Raw genomic sequence first — 19,805 nt, forward strand, 5'->3', positions numbered from 1 at the left:
TCATTTTGTTCTGTGCACGCGCTGACGGTGTGGAAACCCTCGGGAAACGACACAATCTGCACTGCCCGAGATCCGGTCCAGGATATCATGTGATTCGTCCTTTATGTAACCATATATACCCCCCCCCTCCCCTCATGTATCTTAATACTCTGTAAGACAGAATTCCCTTTTCCTGAAGTAAAGAAAAGACAGGTGTTGCTGATCTGGAGGGAAACATGGGGGTCAGTGTGAGTACATCGGTTGGGGATTTTCATCCGCCCAAGCGTCGGGGTCATCGATGTATTACGTACCGACTGGGGGGACGTTGTGGAATAGAAGGGGATGTGTATGATACAAGCTGAAGTTGTCCATTCTCCCTTTAACCTTCTCTCCGCCGGACCGATCCTCTTCCTCACGTCGAAGTGAAAAATCTGAAACAAGAATCGTGCGTTTGATCTTGATTCCGGTGAATCACGGGAACTTGTTTTGTATCCCCGGGGAATGGATACACGTGGTTCAACGGATAAAAACATCGGAAGGTGGAATCTCCAACTCTTGTAAATTGCTTTGCTTCGTGCTGAGGGTCATGGACCGAGACCACCTGAGGTACTCCCACGATCCGAGCTCCTCGGACTCCAAGTCGAGTTCTGATGGAGGGACCAGAGGGGGTCCAGGAGGGGCTGATGGGATCTGCGGGTTCAGGATCCTGGACGTTCAGAACCTTCGTGATGGAGGGGACGGGACGGACCAGGAACCAGGTGCGGGGTTCTCTCGTACAGGGGATATCTATTTATGACGTACGCACGGAGGGGGATACATTTAAAACGAGAACGGCACTCGGAGAGCGCGTACCTCCACCTGGCTGAACCGATTACGTGTTGCATCCCACCGATTGGCTGGATCTGGATTCGGACCTGAACCAAAATCGAATCGCCTTGTTTTTGTCACCGAACCAACTCGTCCACCAATTTTCCTCCGACTCCGTCCATAACTTGTTGAGATATGGTTTTGCCTCATTGGTTTAATCAATTTAATCAATTTAACAAGCTCAAATGAGCGAAGATCCTCATCCTCTTAATGATGACGTCATAAAAACGAATATGACGTCATTGTGATGTATCAGGTTTGCGATAAATTATCAGTGCTAATGCCCGGCTTGATTCCTGCAAACAAAATTCAAACAGCTTGCCTAGTTTCGGAGATAATGGTATATGCGATTTCCATTATCGGCGATATTATGACGTCAACTTTTTTTCTCGGAAGAATTTCCAAAATCGGAGATGGTTACTGTCTGCGCGTGGGCTTTTTGATTATACATGGCAAGTTTCACGAAGATCCGATGAAAACTCTGGGTTGTGAAACAAAAAATGTCAAAAAAATAGGAATGACGTCATAAAAATTGATATGACGTCATAGTGATGTATCATATGTGCGGTAATTCATCTCTGCTAATGCCCTGTTCGATTCCCGCAAACAATTCAAAAAGCTTGCCTAGTTTGTGATAATTTTTTAGGTGATTTCCATTAGCGGAGATATTTTGATGTCATAACTTTTTTTTTCTCGGAGGAATTTTCAAAATCGGAGGTGGTTCCTGTCTGCGCAGTGTATTTCTACATATATATATATATATATATATATATATATATATATATATATATATATATATATATATATATATATATATATATATATATATATATATATATATATATATGCCAAGTTTCAGGAAGTTTCGATGAAAACTGGAGGCTGTGAAACAAAAAAGTCCACAAGAAGAAGATGAAGAACAACAATGTGAGTTTGACTCGGAGATCCTCCACGAGGATCTAAAAATTCCCGGATTCTGATCTTCACCAAAATCGAATCAATTGGTCCTTATCACCAACCCAACCTGTGGACCAAGTTTCATCCGAATCCGTCAATAAATTTAATATCCTGATATCCTGCTCACAGACAAACAAACAAGATAAGAAGAAGACGTCGTGCAGAGCATGATACTTACAAAATCCATAAAACAACAATTTGACCTCAAAAACAATTGGTGGTTGGGTTCAGTTCAGTGACCTGATACGCAAAGAAAAAAAAATCTTCAAATTTGAAGTCAATCGGATGAAAATTGATGATTTTAGAAATCTAACAAAGTTGTTGACCTTTGGCCTATGTTTTGACCTTTTGACCTCCAAAACAATAGGCTTCTTCACTATGACCAACTTCAAGATTTTGTGACGTTTTGTGAAGATCGGTTTAAAATATTCCGCCACGTAGGCGATTGAACTACACACAGACAAGCATGCTCCCACACCTGACCTGACCTGACCTGACGACTCTTGTTGCTAGGTGTTTCTCCACATGCGTTCCGAGCATTCTGGGATGGATTATGTTATTGCGAAAGTCCCACATCAACAGAATTTCCAACTAACTCCATTTTCTGCTGTGAAATTGGTTTTTTCTGGCATTTTTTTAAATCTATTTTTGTTTCTTGTTTATGAATTGTGAACATGTAGTGATGGTGAGTGATGGTCCTTTCTCGATGTTATTTTGTGCGTCGTTTAAAGTGGGTTTTGTTTGTATTACAGATCCTATAGTGGTGGTGAAGGTGGAACCTGAACCTACAGATGGTTTTCCCTCACAAGGTAAGAATCCATCATAACATCGTGCATTAAGTTTTCTGTAAGACCCATGTTTCCATTTCTTCCCAAAAGTATTGGGACCGCACCCACTAACTTGAAAGGAGCCATCCGAACCTGCATGTACATGTTTTCCACACAATTCAAAGCAGCTTGTTCATCATTTCACAATCAGGATATTTATCCTCAAGAACACAAATATTGACTGACGTACCCAACTCACGCGTTCAAACAAAGGATGAAGGAAAGGCTTTCTCTTGTAAAATCCAGGTGAGTCCTTCATTCAAAACATTATCAAATAAGTTCCTCTGCTGGATGAGGTGTGACATGGTACTCATAAAAGAAAGCACCATATTGGATACAGTTCCAATGTAGAAAATAATTTGATCCAGATGATGAACAGCACCTTTTTTCAAAGGTAAAAACCCAGTTCTGTCCTGATATAGGATTCTGTGCGGGTGAAACGGCTCCAATGGATGCTGGATGTCTCCATCGGATTTCAAGTGATGTCCATGTGAAGGAAGAGCCGAGTGAAGATTCTCTCTTAGTCGACGGTGAGTTCCGTGAGGCTTGTGTTGTCTCTTTGCGATGCTTCCCTGCATATTATTCCATTATTTACTTTTCTGGAATCTCAGGAACAGGAAGATCATTCCTGTTTTGACAAAGTGCATGGTTCATTCTTGTAAATAGCTTGTTGATAACCACAAACATTGGTTTGAATAAAACGTACCAAACCTGGTCACAGCAGTTTTGGTTGTTGTGAAATTATCACAATCTACCCCCACAATCGTAACAGTATATACTGTGATGGAAGGTAATGGAAATAATTTTGTTACTGTGTGTAAAAGGGCAGTCAGTTAGCTACATGCTGTCAGGTAAGGTTACTGATAAGGAGCAGTGTGTGAGGGACTAATTTCCAACAAATCACTTTGTAGAATGCAGTGTTTTGAGTAATGTGTCCGAACTATACTCCCACATGAAAGAGAAACAGACTGAGAGAAAGAGTTATTATGGGAGAGAGTCTCTGAAGAGACAATGGCATGCAGACATGTTGATGCTAGTATAGTCCTCTGAATGACCTTGTGTGAGACACAATAAAAGGACAGGCAGAGAGCCGTCAAATTTAGGAGCACACAATGTGACTTGTGTGAGAAGGAACAGCCGTGGCACGTCCTACGGCTGATTTCATTTCAAAAATTGGTCTCAAATAGCAAAAAGGCTATTGAGAGTGCTACATGGTAACCACTACTGGTTTCACAACTCCAAAGCCCTGACACAAGAACCAGCTGCACCCCTGCGGATGCTGGTTGATCTTATCTGCTGGCCGGTTGGGTTCTCGATGAACATACTGCCTTGCTGGTGTCTCGGAGACGACATCCAAGCAGGCATTTCCTCTCTGGTCCCATCGAGAAGGCAAAGAGCCTGTGCTCTCTTCTCTCTCTTCAGTAGCTGGTCTGTTGTGGTCCTGAAAGGCGAGTAGTGAAATGGGATTGATCTGCTTGCTCCGTTGATACCAAGATCACCCTCTCTGGACTTGCAACGCGAATGGCCGGTCTGACTTCAACCTGTGCACATTCAATGGGGCAAGGTTGCTTCGAACATGTCTACAACTGACTTTGACATCAATTCTTATCCTGCTGAAGTTTTATGTTCAAGGACTGGGTACCTGAGATAAGTTGCTGACTTGAAATTCACGAGGTAATTCAAAACGGCATTGAAACCTGTCATGTATATGTTACTTTGGGGCATTTCAAAATAATTTACTTTCTTTAAAAATAATTATTATGGGATGCGATAATATGGTATTCGTGTTTGAAAGGAGACAGTAGGTCAGGTCATGTATGGGAGCATGCACCGGAGCAGCGCGTCGCTGCATCCACTTTCTGCCGGTACTCCAGAGGCCTCCGTTTTTGCCATTCCTCAGGCAGATGCCTGGCCCATCCCCGTTTCCTTGAGATGCCTATCAACCTGCTGCAAACTGGTGAGCAGGATCAGCATCAGGAAAACAAGCCACATGTTCATTCAGCTTTAGCTGACACTCATGGGCTATACAGGAAACAAATCTCATCTGAGTCTCTCTCAGCAACCCCTCGTTCAACACAAAGTCTGACCAGTGATAGCCAAGGATTCTCCAAAGAGACTTAGTACTGAAGGAGTTAAGTTTCCGTCTTAAATTCTTGGTCAGAGGACAAATCTCACTTCCGTAGAGCAAGACTGGAAGCACCAAGGACTTAAAGACTTGGACTTTTGTCCTCCTGCATAGGTATCAATCGCGCCACACCCCAGTGAATCCATGACTCCCCTGGCCCGACACAGACATCGATTGATCTCTGGCTCACAACATGCGGGGACATGAATATCTGCCAAGGTAAGTGAATCTCTCTGTGACCTCAACATCCTCACCACAAACAGGTACAGACAAGATAGCAGCATCCAATATGTCATTGAAAGCCTGGATCTTAGTTCTGACTGAGGAAACCCATAATCGCAGCGGCTCCGACTCCTCATTTAGCACCTCGCGGGCCCCAAAATAATTTCTGAAGTCTCTACAAAGATGACTGCATCATCTGCGAAATCAAGATCAGAGATCTTGACATTCCAAAACGATGCACCGCAGCTTCATCTCTCCAACATCCTCCTCAGAATCCAGTCCATACAAGTGCAGAAAAGTGTGGGGGCCAGTACACACCCGTCAAACTCCAGTAAAACTGGAAATAAGTCAGAGATGGTACTGCCACATCTCATAGCACTCTCAGTACCAGAGTATAGTTCAGACATCAGATCGATCAGTTTTGGTGGCACCCCCACGAAGACCGAGAATACTCCAGATGGTATCCCGATTCACTGAATCAAATGCTTTACAGAGATCAACAAAGGCTGCAAGCAGCCCTGCTGAAACTCTCATCTGTGTTCAGTGAGGATCCGAAGAGCTAGGATACAGTCAATCGTTAACCTCTTTGGTGTAAAGCCTGACTGCTCTGAATGCTGGTGCTCAAGCAGATGGTGGCGAACCCGATCAAGAATTATCTGAGCAAAGACCTTGCCCGGCACTGAGAGCAGCGTCACCCCTCGGTAGTTGTTGCAGTCTCGGCGATCACCCTTCCCTTTCCAGAGAGGGACAACAAGGCCCCTCTTCCAGTCAGTTGGGATGATACCTGTGTTCCAGTCAGAGCACAGAACTACTTGCGGTCGTCAACATTTGCGGTCGTCACAATGACCCAAGTGCAGCATTTCCACCAGCCTTGAAGTTCAGCATGGGTACCACAGATCCCAGGAGCTTTACCCCATTTCAACTGGTCACTGCAGCCTGTGTTTCCACAAATGAATGTGGATCATTGTTGATTGGAGGATCAGCAATAGGGGTAGTAATACCCCTGACATCCAACTCGACAGCTGCTGGATTAGCCTGGTACAACCGCTCAAAGTAACCGGCCCAGCCTGCCTCCACTTCGGACTCCTCTGTCAAGAGCCCAACACCCTCTGCTCTAACTGCAGTACACCGAAGGATGGGCTTGGATGAATGCAATGTACGAATTCCCCTGTAAGCAGGACGAGAATCACTTGACCACAGGTGATGCTCTACCCCCTCACAGATTCCTCACACATAGGCCTCCTTGTCCACCCTTAGTGCACGTACAGTTTTGCACATCAACTCCCCGAACAGCTAAGCTCTGCCATTCAACCTTGCCCTGCGACTCTGGGCAATGGTGTCCAGTGTCCCTTGAGAGACAAATTTCTTCACTCTCCGGTGAGTTCCAAGACATCTCCCGGCATCATCAAGGACAGTGGTCTTGAAGGCACTCTACAACTCTTCAGGATCTCCCAAAGCACCGAGACCCCCCCACCCCCAAATCTCCACTCAGCCTGTTCACAAACTCCTCAGCTATCCTCTCATCCTTGAGCTTGCCAACATCCAGCCTAGGCTGGGATGGTACCATTCTGCTGGATTTAAGGTGCAACTTCAGAGTTGCTACAACAAGCCGGTGGTCAGCATTAAGGAACTGAGCACTCCGGGAGACCGTGCAGTTCTGGATCCTCCAGCGACCATCAATGAGCACATGGTCAATCTCCTTTGCCACACCACCAGTGTTGGAATACAAAGCCCAGCGATGTGCTTGTGGGCGCTGAAACCATGAACCGGCCACCCTCAGTCCATGACTTCTTGCAAAGTCAAGGAACCTAGTGCTATTCAGGTTCTCAGTTCCAGATTCCTGCGGACCAACACACGTTTCATAACCATCCCTGTCAGTTCCAGTCGATGCATTGAAATCCCCCAAGAGGAGAAGTGTATTTCGCTTGGGGCACTGATCAACACCAGACTCAAGCGTGGCATAGAATGTGTCCTTCACGGTGAGATCACTCGCCTCAGTCAGAGCATAAACAGAGACCAGGGAAATGACACCTAAGGAGTGACGAATTCTAAGTCTCATAATATGCTCGTTGACCGGTGTTACCTCAATTATCATTGGGGTCAGCTTATTGGACACAGCTACAGCAACTCCTTGGGCATGGTAACCATCAGAGCGACCAGACCAATAGAAGGTGTAACCACCTGCCATGATCTCGCCGCAATCCGGTCTCCGAACCTCACAGAGTGCTACAATACCGATGTTCAAACGCTTGAGCTCAGATGATGACAGAGACAGGTGATCATCCTCTCTTAGGGATAGGACCTTCCAGGCACCCACCTGAAGGGACCGCGTCAGGTTAACCCAAGGAGACCGCCGTTTGGTGGACGACACCTCAGCACCACCCCGATACATTCTCCCGCAATCTGACCCAGGAATGTTACCCCGTGGTTTCCCTACTATCTTCAAAGATTGGGGGTCCTGAAGGCTTTGGCCCAATCCCGTCATCCAGTGATCTGCCCTGCGAAGGGAAGCTGCCCAGGAGGTACTCCCACGGAGTGGGTTTTCAGACTTTTTTTAATGCTTCTGGAATGTTTTGCGGAATGAAAGGTTTTATGGTGGCCAGAGTGTAAATCCTGCCACCAACCTCCAAATAAGAAGTAGCCCAACTGCAGGAGGACGTCCGCAGACACAGTTGGGCACAAATATGGATGGCCGTTGGCTCACAAGGAGCTCCTCTGTCCTTTGACAGGTTTTGTTGTTCATCCTGCTGGGAATCCATATCATGCACCCTCCTCACCAAGAAACTTGGTGGGGGAGACAGTTTAGTCGCTGACAACCCGACCATGGAACAGGTTAGTACAGGTTTACATGGTACCTGTGGCAAGTCACAGATCTAATCTGACCTGACCTGACTAATGACCTGACTAAACTTTTGTCCTTAATACAAAACTTAACATTTCCAATCACATAGGATCTTTATAGGATTTACGAATCTGTAACACCTCCACACAAAAACAATACAAGAGTTTCACATCAAGCAAACTTCCAGCGAGCACAATGAACAAACAGAAATCCAAAGAGACAACTCGACAAACATTCACAACACTTATTCGTTCTCCTCCTTGGGGACTTGAACTTCTAAACGATCAGGGCCTCCAGCCCTCTCTTGGGGGGGGGGGGAGGGGTGATGACCCCCCCCTTTTAGGGGCCTCCAACCCATTAGCACGGCAGAGCCTTCAACTCTCCGTTAGACGTCTCTAACCTCTATTTAGAGCATTCAAATGCCCAGGATAAATCCTGAAAGCTTAAGTGGCCTCCAACCACTTAGGTTTTAGGTCTGTCACTAAAGGTTCTCTTTTGTATACCTCTCCTATCAATGGTGTACCACGTTACCCTTCTGGCTGAGAGATGCAGCATCCGATCTGAAGTAAGAGCAAACATCTTACTTTGTGGCCACTTTGCTTGCTGTTATGCCAGACGATGCTGTTATGCTGTTCCCAGCCCTGCCGAGGTTTGTGGTCCCTGTTCGGGCGCCAAAATTGTGGTGGAAAAAAAAAAAAATTCTCACTTGGTCTTTTGAGTGACGTTTTCACTTATTTTGCTATTTTCTACCTCTTTCCACACCAGCACTCCTTCTTGTAAATGTCTCACTCAAAAGTGGAAATTCATTACCAAGTGAAGTTTATCATTTCCTCATGTCAAGATCCATACCGTTGTGTTGCTGCTGTTTTTACATCCCTCTGATACACATACTGACTTTCTATTTTTTTTTCAGAGAAATCAACGACTATCCTCAAGACGTTGTCGTGTACCAAGAATGCTCATACCTTTACCGAGAGATCTTTGCAGCAAAACCGGAAGAGTCATTGTGCAAAGTCCAAGGATTACAAACACAATTGGTCTCATGACCAGGTAAAGGTGAAGAGTGACACATGTGAAAAGATCCCCAACTGCACTGAATGCAATAAATTATTTAGTTGTTCCTCAAGCTCTCAGGTGCACACGAATACCCACAACGTCACAAGTCCAAACACGTGTAGTCGGTGCAATAAAGCATCTGAACAAAAGTCGACCCACCAAGTACGTTTGAGGACAGCAGCCGGCATGCGTGTTGAAAACAGTAATGACTGCACCTTCTCCAGTGAGGAAGGGGATCCCTGCCTCACAATAGGACAGAGCTCTACACCAAAGATAAAAGTTAAAAAGGTGCCACCTGTTCTACAACCAACAACTCCGAAGTTCCAGACAAATCGGAGAAGATTAAATGAACAGAGCTGGAACTTACAGGAGAAGGAAATCATCCGCCACGGCAAAGCGTATTCTGCGCATGAAGCATGGGGGACTAACGGTAAAGGAGAAAGATTAAAGACAATTTGGTTCACGAATAATGATCCTTTACCAAAAATGGAGCTGGAGATTTTTAGTTCTGGGAGGACTTCCTCCCACCTTCTGAAACCCACACATGGAGATAACCAACGGGAAAACACGTTTAAGTGCAGTTTGTGCTGCAAATCCTTTACTCGGAAAGCAACATTGCAGGCACACTTTGGGACCCACACTGGAGAGAAGCCATTTAAGTGCACCGCGTGCAGTAAATCATTTAATTACGATTCAAACCGTAAGGTACACATGAGGATTCATTCAGGAGAGAAGCCTTTCAAGTGCGGTGTGTGCAATAAATTATTCCGGCGTATCTCGACCTATCAAAATCACATGAGGACTCATACTGGGGTGAAGCCGTATCAGTGCATCTTATGCAATAAATCATTTCTTCAGAGGTCAACGTACCACGCACACAAGCGCAAACACACCGGGGAGAAGCCATATAAGTGTACTGTGTGCAGTAAAACATTCGGTCATATCTCAAGCCGCCGCGAACATGTAAAGACTCACACTGGGGAGAAGCCGTATAAGTGCAGCATGTGCAATAAATCGTTCATAACAAATTCTACCTGTGAGGTACACATGCGGAAACACACTGGAGAGAAGCCATATAAGTGTGCTGTGTGCGGTCGAACATTCGGTCATTTCTCAACTCACCAGGCACACATAAGGACTCATACTGGGGAGAAGCCGTATACGTGCAGTGTGTGCAATAAATCGTTCATAAAACATTCTAACTGCCAGGCACACATGAGGACCCATACGGGAGAAAAGCCCTACAAGTGTTCTGTGTGCAACAAGACATTTAGTCAATCATCAAATTTATACAACCATCGAAAAATACACTCAGGTGAGAAGCGCTTCAAGTGTTCTGTGTGCAACAAGGCATTTACTCATTCATCAGCTTTAAATATACATCAACAAAGGGAAAAGAAAAAGCTACAACTAAGCCAACAACAGTAAAAAAAAACAAATAAATAAATAAATAGAACTGCACTCGGTAGAATGCATACCTCTGCCAGCCTGAACATTTTATGTTTTGTATCCTACTGATAGGCGGATCTGTATCCCGACCGAAACCAAAATCGAATCGGCTTGTTCTTGTCACACACCCAACTCATCCACCGCGTTTTGTCATAATCCATGCATAACAGTTTGAAATATTATGCTCATAGACAGACAGGGGTAAAACATAACCTCCGTCCACCTTCGATGGCAGACGTAACAAAACCAGCTGTTTGAAAATAATCCAAAAAGATTATACGGAGAACTCAGGAAAAGGAAGCAGAATGTGTCGTTCCCCCCCCCAAAAAAGTTGAACGAGAAAAATTTTGGAAGGGAAATCGATGAAGACTGAAAACAACACAAAAAGGAGAAAATCACCCGAGTGATAATTAATTGATGAAATTATTTTTTAAAAAACAACTCGTAAAAATGCCAAACTTCAAAAGCTCTGGTCCGGATGGAATTCCAAACTTCTGGCTAAAGCAAATGGATGCTCTCCAGGTTCACTACGGTCGAACATTCAATCAACTAATCCAAGTGGAACAGGAAATGGATGAATGACTCACAGAAGGCAACATCTTCCTCATTCCAAAATCTGAAGAAACCAAACTACCTTACAAATATCGACCAATAACATGTCCACCAACAACACACAGACTCTTAACAAGAATTGTTCCAGAAATTGTGTGCCACCAGCTAACACACATGGAGGCCGAGAAGCAGAACAGAAAGGATGTAAAAGAGGATGCTTTGGAGGGGAAATTTGGAAAGGCAAAAACACAAGCGAGAAAAACATCTGAAAATGAAAAGCCAGACTTCTTCCGAATGCTAAACATGATTAAAACAGCTAAAAATTAGAAGGGCACTAGGTAGAGTGCATACCTCCACAACGTAATGTCTGATCCACGAGAACATATCTGGCCCAATACATTTTTGAACTAGAGGGGGAGCACTCGGTAGAGTGCAAAACCTCTGCCGCCAATACTGCTGGGTCACTCAAGTGAACCTATTATCCTATTCATTCAATTTGACGTCAACAGTGCTGACAGAGTTATAGTTTGCAACTTTCCCTTTTACTTTTAACTTTGACATACTCAATTCATTCGTCATAACTAGATTCCTTGAGACAGAAATTGATTTTACGTGGGTATATCCACCTGAAGTTCCAAAATCAGCTGCAATTATAATTTTGGCATGTTTTTTTTGTTAGAAATCACATAACATGTAGAAATGCAAAAAAAAAAATTCGAAATTTTGTTGAAAAAAAATTTGCAAAATGTTTTTTTTCTCTAACAATTTTTTTTTGGGGGGGGGGGTTGGAAATCACTTAAAACATGTAGAAATGCAAAAAAAAATTTAATTTTTTTTTCAAATTGGCCGCCATAGCGGCATATTGGATTTTGGACCAAGTCCAAAATCTAATGGCATGATCCTTGGACCAGACCTACCCCCCCCCACCAAGTTTCGTCGAAATCCGTCCACAACTTTTTGAGATATCTTGCACACAGACAAACAGACAGAAAGGGGTGAAAACATAACCTCCTTCACCTTTGGGGGCGGAGGTAAAAATCTCGAATGAAAATCTTCGACGTCGTGACGTCACCAGATATATCTCCACCTACATTATTACATCATTATATATACTTGTACCAAGTTTGATTTAAATACCTGAACCCAGACTTAAAAGATTAAATTATTCTGGCTGCCAGACCATTTCGTTATCAGGTTGAAATTTAAAACATATACAGTAATGTCTCGGTTTACGAACAACATGCGTTCCTGAAAAATAGTTCTTAAATCAAAACCTCGTACATCGGCAGTGATATTCCCATTGGTATAATGATATATTGGGGGGATGTGTTCACCAAAATAAATTTCCACCCCAAAATTTAATAACAATGGAGAAAATATTTTAAAATGTATATTAATAATAATAATAATAACAACAAGTCTGAAGACGACGATGGTTCACGAGTGGTATTTGACGATGTAGATTGTTTCAGAAGTCAAGGATGAGACAATGTGATAATGTTTGACCAAGTTATAAAAATGATCAACATGATGTGGTACGAGTGATGGGTTATTAGCTGCAAAATGTCGAAAACCCGGTTTCGTTCAACAACTTAAAAAATTTGACCTTTGCATAACCTTTAAAGGTCACAAAACAATGTTGTGGACATTAAAATAAGGAAACAGGATACGTACTATAGCTTATTAGAGTTAGTTCGTCGAAGAAGGTCGAAAACCCGGTTCAATTCCCACAACTTTGAAAATTTGACCGATGTGAACTTTAAAGGTCAAAGGTCAAGGATTATGACCTTTGGTGCAAAACTTCCTCTGGAACATTCCAGGAACAATATAACGTCATATAGGATATATGGCATTTCGCACTCCTCGGATTATCTATACTTTGATGAAATCAGCGTAAAAACAAACTTGAAGGGGGCGCCACGGGCAAGGTGTTCGAGATAGAGAAAAATGGTTTCAAGACTTTAGGTGGGGAATGACCTCAAGATTGTGCATAAAAATATTGTCATCCTCGCTCTCAAAGTTTGGGCGGTCGGCTAATTTTTATGTCAAAATTCGAAATTTTCTAAATTCGTGACCTTGTGACCTTGACCTTGGGATGAAAATGAAAAATCGAGCACCGTGGGGCTATGCAGGTGCCATTGGGCTAACCAAATACCGAAACCCCTGTCAGATTCGACAAACCCCCTCGGAGAAGAATTTTTTTTAGGTCAAAATCGCAATTTTCTAAGTTCGTGACCTTGTGACCTTGACCTTGGGACGAAAATGAAAAATCGAGCTCCGTGGGGATATGCAGGTGCCATTGGGCTAACCAAATACCGAAACCCCTGTCAGATTCGACAAACCCCCTAGGAGAAGATGCAAATTGAAATCGGCTACCCCCTAAAAACACTTTATGGGCGGAGCCACGCCCATTTTCAGGAAAACACAACTAGATCATGATATAAACCTCCCACCAAAATTTCATCAGGATCGGATCAAAACCCACGGAGCTATGCTCGGGACAGACAGACAGACAGACAGACAGACGCACAACAATAACGAATAGTGGTCACTTATATTTTTCGTGAAAATATTTTTTCGTGAACCAATAAGTAACACTGACCTCACTTTCAAGCTATGCAAGCGGTGGTGCCTCTTAAAACGTGAAAAACACCTTTCGCTCGCACTAAAAGTCTCCATCATGGAACTTTCACCATCACTGCACTTTAACTCTTTCAATAGGCTCTTGGACTTTTCTTTAATAATGACCATCGGGTACGCGTGAACATTTTTTCGAAGTTGGCTTTCAATCCAAACATTCAGCAAGCACTCCATATTTTCCATTACAAAGCTTCTTGTTTTGGTGAATTTCACTGCATGGGAAGGTGTCACATATTGAGCACATACCATGATCTTTTCTTTGTTGTTGCTTTTCATTATCACCATTGTATTTGCAAGGCAAAAGTCACTTGTAATATCCGTAAGGCAGGGACAAGCATCAAACCTTAGAATTTCAAGTTTACTTTCTAACAATTCCACTTTCCTACGTTTATTACACCACTCGTATCACTTCCTTGAGCACTCATCTTCTTTTTTTGAGCCATAGTTATGGATGAATACAGTACAGTACCATACTGTAATGCACAACAACTTTTGAGTGAATAAAATGCACTTTAACACTGCGCTTCAGCACAAATGTGGACATAACCGTGGAGGAGAGAATGAGGGAAGCGACGCTCTGACTTCATCATCTCAGATCTAAGCGAGTGCCGCTTTGCCGTTTTGTGGCAAGATGCATGTATATTTTAAATTACACAATCAAATTGTGTAATTGTGCAAGCACTCCATATTTTCCATTACAAAGTTGTTAGACCCCACGGGGTCTAAGCGCCGCTCACGTTCTCTCTTTTCGTGTGTACAGTTCATTTAAACGTCTATTTCTCCATTATTAGTGAACGGAACTGAACCAAACTTGACAGGTATATTCCAGAGAGCATTCCCCAGGCATTAGCTGAGCCCAAAGTGCGATTCCGGCCCTTTGGGCTGAGAAACGGCCCTTTCGGAACCATTTTCTTAAAATTGTCATTAAAATTTTTTTTAATGCGCTGGGCGATGCCCAACGCAAAATTAAGTCGCAAATGATGATATGAAACTAGCCTCACTCTTGTGAAGTGTTCTGGTTTCTTTTTCTGATGCGATGAAAATCTTACCAAATTTCAAAACGATCCGTCGTCCGTGCTGTCACTCACCTGAGAGTTGCATGAATGAACTCCCACGGGGTATGTTCACAATTCGAACTTGTTTGATCAAAAGATCATGAGGTCATGTTTTGTATTCATAGTTGAAAACTTAGTTGATTGAAGTTGAACAAAAGTTTGCAAAGTGATTTTAGCTTGTAAGTCGAATTTTTGGTATCACAATATTTAGTTCTTAAGATTGAAAGTTTGTAAATTGGGATATGAATGTATTCCACATGTTTACTGGATCATAACTATGATGCTTCACATCGATTGATGAAGCGGTTCAAAATAAATATTGTTAAAAGAATTTCATTCAAACCAATACGGCTGCCAGACCATGTGAGCTATTAATTATTCATGAACACCCTGGTATCCCCAAGGTGTGGGGACACATGGAAGTGAAGTTTCCCCTTGATCAGTAAAGCTATTCTGGAGAAAATTTTAAAATGTTAATTCTTCAAAAAAATATCAGAGCTGCCAAACTATGTGACCTATGACATCATATGGGGGAGAACTTTTTGTTCCTCATGGGTAGGTGATCATACCTGTAAAGTTTCGCCTCAATATGTTCAATCGTTACAGAAAAGAAGGTTTTTGAAGGTTTGATGTTAAAAACAATATGGCTGCCGAACCATGTGACCATTGACGTCATCCTTTTTTTCCCCCCAATTACAATTTAGCCTGAGATGACCCTCAAACATTTTCATACTGATGGGATAAAGCATTTGACATATACAATTATGACATCATAACGAAGCCACATATGACATCATCAAAAACATCATACTTGTTTCCCATGCGGAGTACAACTTCACCTGTGCCAAGTTTCAATTTTTTGCATGCAGCGGTTTCAGAGATACAGAAGTCCAAAGTTTTTCCTTTTTTACAACATGGCTGCCATACCACGTGACCCATGATGTCATAGTAATCACAAAAACATTCCACATGAGTAAAACCCCGCTTCGATCGGATACCTGACCCACGACATCCTCTTTATCAAATCAAATCCAGAAGAGGTGGCCAATCATGTCTTTGGAGTTTCGCGTTTCCGATAACGTTTTTTGTCCAACATGGCTGTGAGACCGTGTGACGGATGATGTTGAAATTTTCAACCAATATTCCCCATGCCGAGTCGTTCATATTAAAAAATATATTTCTCTGAAACTGCTTACTTAGCCTTTCGATGTGAGAATTTGCAGTGATGATTCACTACTGTTGCTGCAAATATTTTCTTTAACAATGACCTCATCAGTCACATGATGTGGAAGCCATGCTTGTTTTAAGGAGGTAATTAAACAACTATTTCTCTGAAACTGTTTAACCTATCAATACTCGACTTTGCAGTTATGATCCACTCACCTTGCTGCATACGAGTGACTTCAAAATGACGTCATCAGTCCTGTGGTGTGGCAGCCACATTGGTTTCAAGGAAAATCTTTTTTTTTTAAATTATATTTCAGAGACTGCTGTGGAGATCGATGTGAAACTTTGCAGTTGTGATCCACTGCCCTTGCTCCATGTAAAGCAACATGTTTTACATGGTTTTTCCAACTAACATGGCTGCCAAACCACATGGCCTATGCCATTGAAAATTTGGATTCTGCTAAAGATTTGGTGGAGGATCACATATTTTGTTTTGGTAGGATAATGTTCGTTTTTCTATCCAACATGGTTGCCACACCACTTGACCTATGATGTCATCATTTACACACTGTATGCAACAATAGTATTCGATGATACTTGGCAAATTTTGCTTCAATCAGATAAGCGGTTCCTGAGAAAACATTATTCAATATTTTTTCTTTAATCCAATATGGCTGCCGAACTAGGTGACTTATCAATTACTCTTTATTACCCCAGTATCCCCAACTCATGTTGAACAGGTGTGTGTGAAGTTTCCCCTCAATCTGTCCAGCTGTTCTGGAGAAGAAGATTTTTGAAGGTTTTATGGTAAATCCAAGATGGTGTGACCTATGCCAGACCATGTGACCTATGAGGTCATCGTTATCAAACTTTATTCAGCAGAGCGAATTGATCATTTCGGTGCAGTTTCACTTCGATCTGTAAAGTGGTTCTGGAGAAGATTTTTTTTGCCTTTTTTTATTTACTTATTTTAAACAATATGGCTGCCAAACCACGTGACAGATAACGGCATAATAACCACCGCCACCGAAGGTGAAGGAGGTTATGTGTTCACCCTTTTCTCTCTGGTTGTCTGTGTACAAGATATCTCGAAAAAGGTGTGGATGGATCCAGATGAAATTCGGTGGGCAGGTTGGGTGTGTGGCAAGGTAGAACTGATTAAATTTTGGTGAACATCCAGATCAGGATCTGACTGATGGAATTTTAATAGTGATTTTTCACCATTGAGAGATTAGGCCAAAAATGATATATAGCACGATATCTCAAAATGATTTGATGGATTCCAACGAAACTTGGTGGACATGTTGGATGTGTGACAAAGAAGAATTGATTCAATTTTGGTGAAGATCCGAATCCAGATCCGGATCTGATAATTTTTTAAGTGATTCTCCACCATTGAGATAGGCCTCAACTCATATATATATATATATATATATATATATATATATATATATATATATATATATATATATATATATATATATATATATATATATATATATATATATATATATAGCACAATATCTCAAAAAGTTGTGGACAGATTCAGATTAAACTTGGTGGATAGGTTGGGTGTGTGACGACGACAAATTGATTCTATTTTGGTGAAGATCCGAATCCGAATCCGGATCTGGATGTGAGAATTATTTAATATTCAAAGTTATTCTTCACCATTGAGAGATAGGGCCAAAAACGATTATATAGCATGATATTTCAAAAATGTATTGAGCACGGTATGTTCTTTTGGATCAGGTATGACATGGCGGAGGTATGCGCTCTTCCGAGTGCCCTTCGAGTTTTTTCTGTGTTCACATCTTTCCCTCTGAACCACAGAAATTTTCATCCTGATCGAACGCAGCATTCTATTTATCGAAGTCAAATCGCTCTTATTGTGCATACAGAGTCGTTGCTATGTGCCAAGTTTCAATTCTTTCAATCTTGCGGTTTCGGAGATACCGAGTTCCAAAGTTTTTCCATTCTTCCAACATGGCTGACACCTCCACGTGACCTATGACGTCATAATTATTTTTTTTTTAATCTGCAAAATGAGTGGCATCTTTGATCAAAATTTCGTGTCAATTGGATAAGCGGTTGCAGAGAAAACAGAAAATTTGCATGTGCGGACATACAGTACATACGTACGTACCCACAATCCAGAAACGATGCCACTGGTGACATCATCACCGGAAGTATAAAAAATTGAGCGTTTTATGTGACCTTGACCTATTAGTCTCAAAAGCAATTGGCTTCAGTGACCCATTATGCAAACGCTGCTCAAATTTAGTCAATCGGATGAAAATTAACGGTTTTATGCAACCTTGACCTTTGACCTTTTGATCTTAAAAATTAAAAAAAGAACGAGAAAGCATCTGAAAATGCAAAGCCCATCCGCTTTGTATTTCGATTTCTTCTTCTTCCACCTGCTAAATGGTACCTTTAACCTTTTGACCAAATGATTAATTTGTCTTCTCCATATTCTCATCTCAAATCAAGCTTTGTTGAAAATTTCAAGACAAAAGCTCAGATGATAATTAAAACATCAGGTCAATTGGATGAAAACACAAGTACACACAAACACATTGATACACACAGACACACACACACACACACACACACACACACACACACACACACACACACGCACATAGATACACACAGATACATACACACACATAAATACACACAGATACACACACATGTTATGAATTAGTAAATCCTATATGATTAGGTATGTTATTGAAGGTAAATTTCATTCCATGATTCTGATAGTAACTGTGGGAAAGGCAACTCGAGTTGCAGTGAATTAAATAAATGTGATGCGTATTGGGGGGGAAAGGGTACGTGCACAAACAACTGAGTGCGTCATTGGCAGTGACACCGAGATGGATTATATCATCAACAGAACTTTGAGAATGACTTTTGTTGAGGCTGCAGTGCTCGAGTAATGTGTGAGCTTCACTCCTACATTGGGGAGAACTGTACTGGGTGAAAGATTGGTTCTGGAAAAGCAATGCTCTGAACCAATGGTCAAGCTTTGGTCAATCTTTGAATTCAGACAGAATATCGCCTTGTTTCGGGATTGACCATGCGTGGTTGCATAAAAGGTGAAGCGATGAGCATTCGGCAGAAGCAACTCGGAGTAGGTCTTCGAGGTGAACCAGAGATCCAGCTCCAACAGCGTACTGAACCTTGTGGCGGCGGAGTGCAGTGTCAAACTGTGCACTGTGGGGACAGGCTGCGACGGCATCACGAGCCTTGTATCATTGGGCGCACGTTGACCACAACCTGTTCGTGATCCACTGCGCCTTGCCGGTGCTCGGATTCACTCCTGCTGGCAGAGTGGTTGTGCTCACGAGGAGCCAACACAGCACTCGGGGTGCAAAATAACTCCACGTTGACATCCCATGGCGACAGTTTCTCTGGGTAGCTCGCGTCAAGGTCATCCCTCCTCCACACTCCTTCTCATGGTACGACAGGGGTTGTTGTGAGATTCCACACTGCTCGAGAATTCCCACGGGGCTCACGCTGTCCAGACACAAGGTTGACCGGGTTCAACTGCTTGTTCGCCTCGATGGTGAGAGATAATCAATTTGATTCACGGCACGAATCCCACAAAAGGTGGTGTATTGAAACGTGAGTGTGAAGGTGCTTTCTCACAGAGTGGAAATTGCCTTTCTAAAGAATTGTAGAAATATTTGAAACTGCATTGAAATGTACGTGTGTATGCATGTGTGTGTATGTATGTGTGTTAGTTTGATTAGGTTTGAAAAAGCATTGACCGTGACTTGTAATTCCTGTGTGGAATTTTACAGTTACTGATTAATTATTTTTTATTGAATTATTGTTGCATGAAATGAGCGCTCGAATTGGAGAGAGAGATTTAATAAATCGCATTTCAAAGTTCCTTCTGTTTTATGTCGTGCGCTGGTTGTCACCTCGTTGTCGATGAAAGGAAAAGTTCAGTGATCGTTTTAATTAAATTGTCTGCCTCGTGACCCTTCGTGTACTTGCGGGGAATTCGCTCTGAGGCCGCGCGTAACACACACAGATACACACACATACATACA

At 42.4% G+C, this 19,805-nt stretch overlaps 2 protein-coding genes across 2 annotated transcripts in view; both read left to right on the top strand.

Annotated features, from left to right (window-relative positions):
- LOC147010005 (uncharacterized) overlaps positions 1–17,144 on the top strand; it is a 55,696-nt gene extending 38,552 nt beyond the window's left edge. Inside the window, exons 9-12 of the mRNA XM_085861220.1 lie at positions 338–737; positions 2,556–2,612; positions 3,053–3,160; positions 8,733–17,144. Coding sequence (XP_085717346.1) covers positions 338–737; positions 2,556–2,612; positions 3,053–3,160; positions 8,733–10,303 — 2,136 coding nt within the window. The 3' untranslated portion in view covers positions 10,304–17,144. The remainder of the gene's footprint in view (positions 1–337; positions 738–2,555; positions 2,613–3,052; positions 3,161–8,732) is intronic.
- Positions 17,145–17,301: 157 nt separating this feature from the next.
- The window catches only part of LOC147010007 (uncharacterized), a 96,353-nt gene continuing 93,849 nt past the window's right edge, over positions 17,302–19,805 (top strand). Inside the window, exon 1 of the mRNA XM_085861039.1 lies at positions 17,302–19,312. The gene's annotated coding sequence lies outside the window, so the exon portion shown is untranslated. The remainder of the gene's footprint in view (positions 19,313–19,805) is intronic.

The sequence above is a fragment of the Eptatretus burgeri genome, chromosome 17 (genome assembly GCF_056783735.1).
Source record: "Eptatretus burgeri isolate ZD-2024b chromosome 17, Ebu_testis_v1, whole genome shotgun sequence".
NCBI lineage: Eukaryota > Metazoa > Chordata > Myxini > Myxiniformes > Myxinidae > Eptatretus > Eptatretus burgeri.